Source organism: Cryptomeria japonica, chromosome 2 (genome assembly GCF_030272615.1).
Source record: "Cryptomeria japonica chromosome 2, Sugi_1.0, whole genome shotgun sequence".
Classification (NCBI taxonomy): Eukaryota; Viridiplantae; Streptophyta; class Pinopsida; order Cupressales; family Cupressaceae; genus Cryptomeria; species Cryptomeria japonica.
Window position 1 is genome coordinate 532,938,502 of NC_081406.1, and position 13,347 is coordinate 532,951,848.

At 33.4% G+C, this 13,347-nt stretch overlaps 1 protein-coding gene and 1 long non-coding RNA gene across 3 annotated transcripts in view; one reads left to right on the forward strand and one right to left on the reverse strand.

The window, feature by feature from the left end:
* The first annotated feature begins 3,677 nt into the window (after positions 1-3,677).
* Positions 3,678-13,347, forward strand: part of LOC131052176 (uncharacterized) — a 33,796-nt gene continuing 24,126 nt past the window's right edge. Inside the window, exon 1 of the long non-coding RNA XR_009107297.2 lies at positions 3,678-3,938. This is a non-coding gene — a long non-coding RNA (uncharacterized LOC131052176). The remainder of the gene's footprint in view (positions 3,939-13,347) is intronic.
* The window catches only part of LOC131052175 (uncharacterized), a 32,616-nt gene continuing 23,914 nt past the window's right edge, over positions 4,646-13,347 (reverse strand). Inside the window, exons 3-4 of one of the 2 annotated variants that reach the window (XM_057986789.2) lie at positions 8,097-8,276; positions 4,646-5,575 (exon numbers count right to left, since the gene is read on the reverse strand). In XM_057986789.2, the coding sequence (XP_057842772.2) occupies positions 4,892-5,575; positions 8,097-8,276 (864 nt within the window). In that variant the 3' untranslated portion in view covers positions 4,646-4,891. The remainder of the gene's footprint in view (positions 5,576-8,096; positions 8,277-13,347) is intronic. The other variant, XM_057986790.2, reaches the window with a different exon arrangement.

Sequence of the window (13,347 nt, forward strand, 5' to 3'; positions counted from 1 at the left end):
ATAGCCCTCTCAAGGATAGGGATAGACTTGCGTGGTCCCCAAATCCTAAGGGTGTTTTTATTGTTGCCAGTGGATACAAGGAGCTGTTGACCCGTAGATTGGAGGGGAGGAAAGTACACTAGTGGAAATATGTCTGGAATAAATTCTCTTGGCCGAAGTGCAATGGTTTTTCTTGGACTTTGGCTTTGAATAGATGTCTGACTTGGGACAATATTCGCAAGAAATGGTTTCATGGTCCCTCCATCTGTGTTTTGTGTGGTAATGGGGAGGAGGATTCTTCACACTTGTTCTTCAGATGCCCCTTTTTGATGCATATCCGGCATTACTAGTGGGGGGGGTGGAAACACCCTTGTATTCATGCAGATTCTTTGGTGGATTTTTGGAGCAATATGGGTAAGCCTCCTACTTTGTCCTCTTTTCTCCAGACTGTGTGGCACATAGGTCCCATTTTCATACTTTGGTAGATCTGGTTAGAGAGGAACCAGAGGATTTTTCAGGAAGTCTGGCTGATAGTTCAACAAATGTGGTATAGAATAATAGGAATGATCCAAGAGACGGTGGAAGCTAAATGTGAGGTGAATTTTCCTCTGGAAAGAAGAGAGACTGAAATTGTGAGTAGGATGGGTTTACAGGAGTTGTCTCATGTTTCTGCTTGTGTCAAGAGAGGCAAACGTGCTATGAAGAAGGTTCAAAGGGTGGGAAGATGGTTGCCACCCTAGGATGATTTCTTAAAGATCAACACTGATGGCATTGGAGGTGTTGGTAGGGACCATTTGGGGGAGGTGGTTTTCTTCTTTTCAGTACACAAAGGACATCAGGCTAATAATTTCATGGAGGGATTAGCAATTCTCTATGCTCTAGAGCGAGCTTATGCATTGGGGTGGCATAAGGCTATATGTGAATTAGACTCGCAGATTATTGTTAATATGTTAATTGAGCAGAAGGTGGTTGGGATTAATTGGCAACTGGAAGGGATTGTTCACCAGATTTTGGAGATTAATGCCATGATGGATAAGGTGTCTTTCATCCACATTCCTCGTGAATGGAATAGAGCAGCTAATTGCTTGGCTAAGTGGGCTTCAGAACATGGTGATGAATGGAAAGTTGAGGGTTGGGGGCATCTTTCCCAAGATTAATGTCAGGATTTGCATAAGATCCTTGCTGAGGATATGGATAGTTATGAAGTTGGATGATGACTTTATTTGCTTGTAGTTCTTCCCTGGATCATGGGGACTCTGGGCTTCTTATGTAATGCTTGTTTCTGATTATTAATAAAAAAATTACCCCTTTATTCAAAAAAATTAATGGTGTAAAGAATAAATTGATAAATTAATTAAACTATTAATAATTATTTAATTAATATAAACTAAATGATATAATGTTAGCTTAATTAAAAAATATTTAATTAATGTACAAAAATGTATTAATGAATGAATGAAATAATTAATTAATGTGAAGGAAAAAAATATATTGAAGAATTAATCAAATAATAATAAAATATTTATTTAATGTAAATGAAGAGATTTAATGGTGGTTTTTTTTTTTTCAACTTAACCAAATAATTAAAATTATTTGTCTAATATATAGATAAGTGAATTGATGAAAAATGATAAGATAGTGAGATGAAATGTGTTAGTCAATGTACATAAAATCATTCATAGCCTCTAAAACAAGTACTTGCCTTGTTTTTAGTATAGTTTTAATAATAATTATGATTTAATTTGAATAATTATTATATTTTAAAAATTATAATAATTAAAATAAAAAATAATGTGCGGGAAAATAGGTAAACAATGATTTCATTTTTTAATATGACAATTGTTATCGGAAATGATTTGGGTAAAGTCAAGCTTCCATAAAATGCAGAAGTCGCATTTTTTTATTTTTTTATAGTTCTTACAGTTCTAAGTTTTAAACATCTCAAGTAAATGTGAGAGTAGATGATTTTTAATATTTTTAAGTAAATAATTTATTTGTAAGTAAATAATATTTAATAATAAAAAATATTATTCAATTTATTTTATAAAATGATATAAATATTTTTTCAATTGAGATCTTATCAATATATGATAAATATTTTATATATAAATTTATATTTATTACTAAATATTAATATTATTTGTTTAATTTATTATTATATTCATTAATTCAATATTATTGTTTAAATGATTCTAAAAATTAAATTCTCCATTCTATTTATTTTATTTAAAAAAATATTATCTACTTAAAGAAATCAATTATTTTCTTGAAAATATTAATTAATATTATATTTATTAATATTCTAAAAACTAAAATGTAAATCCTATTCATTTTATTTTTAAAAATTACATAAGAGGTTTTAATTTTGATTATATCATTTAATAAATTATATATATTAAAAAAATAAAATATAATTCCTAATACATCAATAAAACTAATTAATCTAAATATTTAATACCAAACTACTGATATGCTGTAAATCCTATTCATTTTATTTTAAAAAATTACATAAGAGGTTTTAATTTTGATTATATCATTTAATAAATTATATATATTAAAAAATAAAATATAATTCATAATATATCATAGTTCAAGATTAATGACTTTTTAATTTTTTATGTATATTAATTAAAAAAAATAAAATTATATGATAATATTTTTATAAAAAACATCAATAAAACTAATTAATCTAAATATTTAATACCAAACTACTGATATGCTTGGTATTTAGCTACCAGAAAAAATGGTTGGTTGCCCTCATTGTGATATGTTTTAATTGACAAATTTTTATATTATAAATTTTTGTTTTATGGGGAATCCTTTGGAAGCAACTTCAATTGATGGACTACTAGAATATCAAAAATTACAAGATTCAAATAGATGGACTACTAGAATATCAAAAATTACAAGATTCAAGTAGATAGACTACTAGAATATCAAAAATTACAGGATTCAAATTAATGGACTACTAGAATATCAAAAATTACAAGATTCAAGTAGATAGACTACTAGAATATCAAAAATTACAGGATTCAAATTAATCGGTACCTATATTCCCACCTAAATGGTTGTCAGAAAATCAACATCATTTGTTTTAGATTTCCGAAAAATCCGCTTATAACAACAAAAGTTGTATTGGCACCATGATAAAAAAAACTAATTTTAATAATATAAAAATATTTTTTAAAAACAAAAATAAAACCTTGTTTGTAATTGGTTCAAATTAAATTTATCAAGTAGATACTTTCTTTTCTATGGAGATCTCTATGGAGATCTATACCATATAGAGATAGCAAAGTTGCTAATGGGTGCAAGTTGGCATTATGAAGCTTCTTATGTCTAAAAGTTGGTAGATAATGTTAGGAAAGAATTTGGCCAGTTCATCTCAAGACAAGATATAGTATTTGTGCTTGATACTCATATATGGTGGTACCTCCATGGGCACGATTATATTCATTCCTCAAATCTCTTGGAATCAAGGTTATATTACAAATAAACATTTTTTATTTTATTTTATTTTAAAAAGACTTTAGTACTTACTATTCCTTTTTTTTTTTTTTATATTAAACCAAAGCAAAAAGATTGCATATAATCCCTGAGCATTCCAACTTGGATGCATTTATAAACCACAGCAAAAACATTGCATATAATCCCTGAGCATTCCAACTTGGATGCATTTATAAACCACAGCAAAAACATTGCATATTTATCATGAAGTTCATGAGAGTCGAAGCTCTTACACATGATGTCCCTAATAGGAGTGACTCCACCACGTGAAATCAAATGATGACTTTGATCTATATCCTTTTGATACTGAGCATACTAAACCCTTAGTTTGAAAATAAAATATACAAGAAAAGATGCAAATATCCAGCAACTTTGGCACACAACCACCCTCCCGGGACCTGGCATGTAAGCTGAAAGAAAGTCGATGTCTGAAGTGCGATTCTTCAAGTAAGGTATTTTCAAAAAGCTTCCAAGAAAAGAGAAAATTTGAAAATTTAAATTTGTCCTTTTTTTTTTTACTTTTCATTTTGGTCTTCGATACCCCAACCATTCTTAACGTAGAGTAACGTTATTGATGCAATAGAGATCTCAGGTTGTCTTCTTATCAAGGAAAGGACTTCAGAAATAAGCAGTCTCAGTGAATGCACATAAGCTTTGGAAACTAAGAAGTAGCAATTTAACTCCTACCACGGATCCTTTAGTTCACGAAAATAGGACAATCAATACGGTAATGCATGGTTTGTATACCTAGCATTAGCAACCAGAATGCAGGTTTTGATTGAACTTCTTTGCTCAGGCTAAGGAAAATCAAACCGTACACTGCATGCTAGTATCCACTCGAGAGTTCAGAAATTCCCATTAATACAATGATTACCCTTATCAAAACTGAAAGTGTAGCATTAGTTAACCATAATGTAAATTCACTGACAAAAGTACGGAAACGGGACAAAAAGATGAAACTGATGTGATGTTCCATTGCTTTGAAGCAATTTTAAATTTTTAGCTTGATGAATTTTATCCATTCCGAACCAACAATACTCAGATCATAGTCAGACCCCAATACAGTAAGGCATTGCTTGCCTAGTAAGCCGCACAAATTCAGAAAGTTCTTGTTATTGCTCCATACAAGTCTGCTAAACATAAAAATAAGACACGGGACTCACACTACAATCGGAGAGACTTGTTTATTGTTTACAAAAATCCTCTTTACAAATCAGTAGGTTTCTATATTGTATGAAATGGAGAAAAGGGTACATATATGAATTTAGAAAGGAAAAATCTGTTCTGCTATCGCCCAAATACATGCATGAGCTTAGAAAGGAGAAGCATTATGCTAGTATCCAATCATACAAGCATATCAACACTTTGCATGGAAAGGAAACAAAACACTTTTGTACAATATCCACTACTGTTGAAAACCAAACCAGTTGGCCATTCGATGGCCAAAATCAGATAGGCAAGGAACCAGCAAGCGAGCAACATTTGGCAGTGTTGGAGATGCGAGAGTTCCGAGAATAAACCAGTTGAAGCTCAACAATGCAACAGCATCAGAACCTGGCCTGTTTTCAATTCTTGAGAAGAATTTTACAACGCTATTCAAGGACATGCCTACCACAATAAACAAAGCAATTACTAGTGGCATGCAAGGATCTTGAGCCTCCCACGTTATCATGCCAACAAGAAGGGAAAGACAGGCACTGAAAGTACTCTGTGCTATTGCAGCCCCCCTCCATTGGTAGATCACTACATCATTTATTTCTTGTTTCTTTGGAAATGAGAAATGACCCGATGATTTCATCTTGCTCTCAAGGAGAGGATCTATACCTTCAGTCCTCTTTTCATAGCTAGGAAGACTTCTCCCTTTGTCAATGAGATAATCACTAAGGATCTTACCTTTTTTTTCAAAGATATCTCCCAGTTCAGAGCCATACCAATCTTCACCTTCCAAATTACTAAGATGTTTCCTAATTCCATTGCCGTTAGGTTCTTTCATATTGCTTACTTCATCATTATTGGCTGCTGCAGCCTCAAGAAGTGCTCTCTTTTCTACTTCTCTAAGCCTCAGGTTCTCAGCTTCTATTTCTCTTATCTACAAAAACAGAAATTTGAAATATTGCTGAAATGAAAAGAAAATTGGCATTATTAAGAAACAATCAAAATATATAATAAGTACTCTCTCTTCTACTTTACTGAGCCTCAGGTTCTTGGCTTCTATTTCTCTATCTACGAAAGCAGAAATTTGAAATAATGCTGAAATGCAGAGAAAACTAAATTTGGCATTATTAACAGAATCAAAACAAAGAGAAAGTAATAACCACCATAGAAAGGATGGCATAATTAAAAAATCCATGCATGGCGTAGAACTTCTTTGTGTACATAATTTTACAAAAATAACTATACAAAGAATATATATAGAAGAAGCAATTTGGGGAAACAGACATAATCTTCCAACTCAAAGCCTGAAGCTGAAGGAGAATGCTAATAATATTTTTTGAGGACAGAATTAAGAAGTCCAGAACCCTTCCAGTCTTGGGTGTAAAGTACGTTAGTAAAGGTTTATGGTTTGAAGTTTGAACAACACTAGCGGTAGTTTATTTTTTAGGGGATTGATCATAGGTAGTTTGCCCGTGGTACTTGACTAGGAAGAGAAGGGAATGGTTGATGTCTTTGGAGATATATGGTGCTACTGCTCACCCAGATTTTAAAGCCATCTGTAACAATTCATAAGATAATTTCTAGTCCCAATACCACTCTGAAGTTCAGAATTCGTACAAATTTCAAAGATGTAAAAGTTTTGTTTCTCAGTCTTCACTGATTATATCCTTATAATCAATCTCACGGAATGAAATTTTCTGTAATCACATGGATTAGCCTACATTGGATTTATTTTTATTTTTTTGATAGATTTCTTGTGCATGACCTTCGTGACTTTAGATGTCACACTGAAGGTCACTTCAGTCAAATTTATCCACAACGTAGTATTTTACCCAATTTCAATACTTTATCATATCTCTTGGGGATTTGAGTTTGCAGATCCCTAATGAAACGTACATGTTTTTATCACTTGAGCTTATCACATTCAACTGAATTTGGCTGCATAGCTTTATCCAATGTTTCCATAATTCTTTCAATTTTGTGCCGATGTTACAGGCAATTATTAGTTACACAAAAACTTATCATTAATTCAAACCCAACGTAAAAAAATAAATTTTTAGTAAAATAAAACTGCAAATGGACTTGAGCATTATACTTTCCAGTCAATAACAGAGTCCGGACAATCAATAAGCAAAAAAAAGTAAAAGCTTTAATCTCGAGATAGAATTGTCATAGAGAGTCCTGAATAAAAAGTATAGATAAGTCTACACGATGATATTATTTAACAAAGTATGTTCCAGCATGAGTATCAATATAAGAAAATTATGTGGCATTTATAAACCACTACCAGTTAATGTCTCCAGCAGTATGAGCATAGATCACACACTTTGTATCCAATATTATATTTTCTAGTAAAGTTGACTCAAATACTATATACCTCTGTTACCCGGGGACACGTCCCCGGCTTTTTCTCAGGCGTTCCTGTCCCAGGGACAGGGGACTCCTAGGAGACGTCCCCATAAATTCTGCATATAAACAATGAATTTTGACAATGAATTCTATAAGCAATTTGACTTTGACTCTCAATTTAACACAAATTTGCCATAAGAACTCTGCTAGTTCTTATATGTTAAGGTCCTATATTGTACATGTGCATGTTTTATCCATGTTTTCATATGAATATTTTACATTTCCCTATATATTTTAATTTTCCCTATTTTTATATAGCCGTCCCCAAAATTGGCAAAAAAAAATCAGTCATGGAAACGCATACCCCCGTCCCCTGCCATCCCTGTCCCAGAAACTTGGGGTAACATAGCTATATACTATATAGTATATAGCATATATTTAGGACTAGATGCCATAATGGGAAGACAGTCTTCCAAGTAAGCTATGTTCTTTCAAATTACCTTCAGCGGCAACTTTATAAATAAAGCTTCCACAGGTATATTATTCAATAGAAAAAACTCATGCATGCTGACTAAAATCTATATAACCTAAAAAGTGAAATTTGCCCCAAAATCCAATCCTAGGTTATTTCTGTTTTCTCACAGTTCAAACTCGCTGGATATTATTGTTTTCCAGGTTTCTCACCTTTACGTATTACATATCACTGATAAATGTGATCTTTGACTTTTGCATGAACACACTCCCTTAGAAGACATTTTGTTCCTATACATGGCCGTTTCATTTTCAATTTGAATTGCTTGTTTCCAAAAGACTAAAGATCAGACTAGATTTGCTTACAACTCAATTTTAACTCCACATGAATCTCTTTGACTTTTGCATTATACACACTCCATTAGAAGACATTTTGTGCTTATACGTGGCCGTTTCATTTTCAAGTTGAATTGCTTGTTTCCAAAAGATCAAAATTGAGCTCTCAAACATCATAATAATCACAGGAAAGTATGAAGATGTAACATTTGATGCTAACTTAAAATGATCTATCTACTGTAATTGGCACGTCCTATAAGTTCAAAAAGGCACTTCAAGATGGAAACAACACAATTTACCCTGGTCTCTAGAAGTAGGATCTTTTCGAGTGCTCTATCTTCCTCTTCTTCAGCTTCAGAAAGCTGATTTTCTGTTCTCCTGTAATTTTTAATAGCAACATCCAACCTTAGTTCCAAGTCCTTATTTACCCCAATCAGGCCTTCCACTTGCATCTGAAGTTCATATAAATGTGCCTCAAGCTGCATATACAATAAGAATAATTTCAAATTAGCTTCGAATAAACAGTCTAAGATGAGGCAAACAAGCATATGCTAAGTCACCAGGTTTGAATTCGAATTCCAAGTTCGACAGCTTTGAAATTCAAATGAAGTTGGACAAGGAAAAAATTCGAAATGTATAAAATTCGAATTAAATTCGCCTTATGTAATTTTTTAAAATTTTTAATAAATATATGTAATGTCTTTTTAAATTGCCTAAATAGTTTAACATTGATAAATAGATTTGAAATCATTACAAAAAGATGACACATTTATAAAATATAAGCCATAGGAAACATATGCTTTCACGATTGCAAAGATGTTCTTTTGTCAAAAAGGTAGAATAACAGTCAAAGACTTTAGAACTTTAAAATAACTGATGCATCCGCGATCTGAATGCAACTCGCAACCTCAATGCAACTCACGACTGCAAATCGAGCAACTGATGTGTGTTGCTATGTTTGCCGCTGTATTTATTAAAAAAACTCGATGAAACCCTAAAAAACGCAAGGAAAAAAAAACTTTTTCTGCAAACACGTCATCCCTATTTTTCCATACGAATTTGATGCGAATTTGACCGAATTTTTGGTGAATTTTATAGACTGTTTTAAGTTCGGCAAATTTCGAACTTCAAGGAAGAAATTCGGCCGAACCTGGTGACTTAGAGCATATGTTTCAAATCATATATAGAAAACATTTCAAATATAGAAATGCACCAATGCGATATTTGGCTACCTTAAAAACCATAATCAATATTTATTGACTGCATACAAAGTGTTTTCTCACTATAAATGTTAACTGAATAGATGCTGAGACAATCGATTGATAAAATGCGCTGATGATTTCTTCTGCTCTGTTCTATCGTAAAATTGTTATTCTTCCTCAAAACCTAAACTATTATTTGTATCTAGTTCCTCTGTGAAGGTCAAAAAATCAAATTGTCGATCATCATCATCCTTGTTGGGCTGGAAATAAGAGCCAAAACATGTTTGAGCATGATAAGAGAATATGACTGTCAGATTGTATAACTAGACGGCAGTAAGGCTGTCATTTTTTAATTCTTAATTCTAAAGTTTTATATTATCAAGGCTGTGATACTAAGGTATTTTTCATTGTTCCCTTCTTGGGAGGATCTTAATAAGGTCAGTGAATATTGCTGGGGACAACTTAAAAAATGTATCAATGTATATACCTGCACAGCAGCCATTAATTATGTTAATAGGTCCACCTTGCAGACCAGTCAGATCCATTTTCAATTCGAACCAGATCTATTATCTGGACTGATCTGCTTGCAGGTACAAGGAGGTCACAGGTGCGTGAGGTTGGTTTCATCTATGGCAAACCTAGGCAAGATCACGGTGAACCCAGGTAGGATCCAAGGGAACCTAGGGCAAATCTGTCCTCCTTTTCTACTTTTTTTTTCTTTTAAAAAAAAATTCCATATTTGATGTCGCATCCTACCCAAGGCAAATCCGTCCATTTTTCTACTTTTTTTTCTTTTTTTTTTTAAATTCCATATTTGACACCTTTAAAAAATTTATGAAAATTGTGTGTGCCATGAAGATCTATGTAGTTTTGAAGCTCTTCATTTGGGCTTGGTGGCAGCGGCTGTGCCCCTCAATCCCACCCTGTATCACAACAAGGAGCACGAGGGGCACTATCCCTTGGTCCTATTGGGAGCACTATCCCCAGGCCCCCATGAAGCTGTGGATATGGAGATAAAGCAAATTGACTTGGATGCTTCCACTTTCCAACATGTTACAGTTGAGTTCAAAAGTGAGCACACTTCTAATGCAAGTGGCAGTAGCACTTCTTGTTCTTATAATGGTGAAAATTGATTGTTAAATTTTTTATTTTTATTTTAATATTGAACTTGAAGTTTGAACAATGAGTATTTTATACTATTCATCATTTATGTTTTAAATTATATTTGTACCAAAACCAGTAACACAGTTAATAAACATACTCTCATGTCTAAATTCGTACTGAAGCCATTAATGCATGTACTCTCAAAGTCACAGCCCTACTGAATTTGATTATGACATTACCATTCAGCTGGACCTCCCTAAGGAGGAGACATTCATTATCACCTTCTATTGATTGTATTTGCCATATATGAATATAACAAAAATGCACACTTCACTGAAAGGAAAAAAAATTGTAGCAATAAAAATATTTATACACAACCCCAAGAGAGAAAAATATGCAAACAAGTATTCAGATCCACCATACAAAAGAATAAACAAAAATACCATTAAGATGACACAATATATGCTCTTGAAAATCCTTCATGAGAGAAAAATCCAACCTCCAAAAGCATCCACCCTCAATTTATTAATATATTATTCATCACACTACACATGGAATTTCTATAAATATTTGTGAAACATCAGGCTCCTTCAAGGCACCCTCCATGTGTTCAAGCATAATGGATCATCCCATGCCATGTTTCACAAAACATATGCACTCAACAGATATGATAACCAATCTAACCACTAAACATGTACTTGCTTTTATAAAATGAAGCTCACACAAAACCATTGAAGTGCTATTAGCTAAACCATGTGTTTCAAAACCATGAGCACAAAACCGTTGACCCCAACATTTACTTTTTGGCATTAAGTTTTTTCAAAATTAAATATTTTTCCAATGTGCAAACATATCTAATGAATATTACAATACAATTTTATAAATGGGCCCAAATAAATATTTAATGTGACTGAACACATCTCCAAAATATTTTTCCAATGTGCAACCCACACAAAATATCTAACCAATATTACAATACAATTTTCAAATGGACCCAAATAAATATTTAATGTGACTAAACACATCTCCAAAGGTGCAGTACAAAAAATTATTTATTTATTTATATCCAAAAAGAACTTTTAGCTACCCAATACGGGGGCGGGGGCACAAGCCTTTAGGTTGAAACCTCCTCAACTAAGAATCAATGAGCCCTTGATCTGTTGGTTAAGTTGAATGGTTCTAAATGAGCCCACCAGGGACCAAGTCTTGTTGAGTGCAAGGCCCCAACATCATAAGAAATGAGACTGGGATCATGCCCTGAGTGAATTTGACAAACTATTTATTTTACAAAACTTAAATTTATCTTTTCTTGTGCAAGGTGTACAAACACTTGTATTCATTGCATAGAAGTCAACTAACAAAATAATTCATCATAGCCATCCATAAAACCACATGAATCTCAAGCATGCTCTTGTGCTCCATCGAGATACTTGATGGCTAACATCCAAGGTGACCACCATCTCAAGCAAGAACAATCATCCTCCAACATGCCACCTTTGGAAGAAAATAAACAAACCAAAGTGAAGATGCACAAATCCAAAGAACACAAGCATCAAATCCAAGTGCTGACAAAGGCTCCAAGCTACTACCAAGAAAAAACCCACATGATTGGAAATAGCAACCACAGTAAATGTAATACATCCAACCATCCATAACGCCAAGGTATCCAAAACCATCAATATAACTTATGACAAGAGCATATCCAAATCATAAACTGCAATCACAAGCTCTCTATATAAAACCCATCAATGAAGCACATACATAGCCAAGAACTCCCACTACATGAGTAATGTCCAATTTTAAAAGATCAAAGCATACCAAGTCTACCAATCAACACTCATAGCAAGCTGTGGCTAATAATCAAACCATGTAATACAAAGAACAATCACCATGATACATACTTTCAACAAAATCCACTATATACTCACTCACAACTAGGCTCCATGCCTCATCTAAGTTCTCCAACACTCAACAAAAGAAAAAGATTAAAGAGTCCCCCATGTTTGTTACTGAAAAACAATTAAATGGAATAACAAATGACCACGAACATGGTGATCATTAATCACAATAATTCCATGCAAACCTCAACTCCATTGTCAAGTGAACATAAAGCTCCAAAAAGAAGCACAAGAACCAAGAGAGAAAACCTACAAACCATATCGCGTACCATGTCCTTCTACCAAAATGGTAAAGTGTGAAGTCGTGCCAAATAAGATCTCCTTCACAAAACCCCAACTAAAAAGCCTTAACAACACCCAACCATTCAATCTCATAAATCAAACGAAACATATGCATCTCATATAACCAACATGGATGTAAGCCTCTCTAACCAAGGAAGATCAAACTCAAATCAAGCAACCATGAATCTCTCTAAGAAATCTCCTTATCAAGTCCATTCTAAACTCACATTCATATAAAGGTGAAGGCTCCTCAATCTTCCTATTGAAACCTCGTCATAGAGAAACTATCTCAACAAAAGTCTAATAATTATGAGAACTCCAACCACACCTCAATCTTTAAGTATCCATGAGTATCTACAAATGATCAATCCAAACGTAACGCCACATTAAATGAAGCTCACAAGAAAAAGACCAATATACTTGGTACCAAGAGAACTAACCAAACTACTATCAAAGCTCCCACTACATACCTACAAAATCTAGGAACACATCACAATATCTAACATCCTCCTAGGAGATCACATGCTTTGGTGAACATATCATGCTCCCAAGAGCACCTATATCATGTCAAAACTCCGACCAATATCCAAAGTAAACCAAGACACAATACCAAACATCCTTTCAACCAAGGATCACCTATCAAAAACAACACTTCACCAAACACTCCAAGAGTCCTTCATGGTTAATTAAGATGCCAATATCTCCAACCACATGAAGACAACTATCACTTTTCAATGGAACTCAAGATGTCAAAGTACTCTAAATGTATACAAAATTCGTGATCCAAGAGTTTTTCCATGTCACTCACAACCACTACATTAGATCATCCATAGCCAAGTGATGAATCCACATCACTACCAAAACTCCATTGAACCATGTACTAAACTATCCACGGCATTGTAATAACCATGTCCTAAATGAAGATCATCCATAGTCCACACACACTCAATTGCAATACCAACAACTCCAAATAATAAAGTATAACCAAGATCTCCAAGATAAGAAGATAAACTGCACACTACAAGTCCCAACAACCAACTATCCAGGCACCTCTAATCATCCAT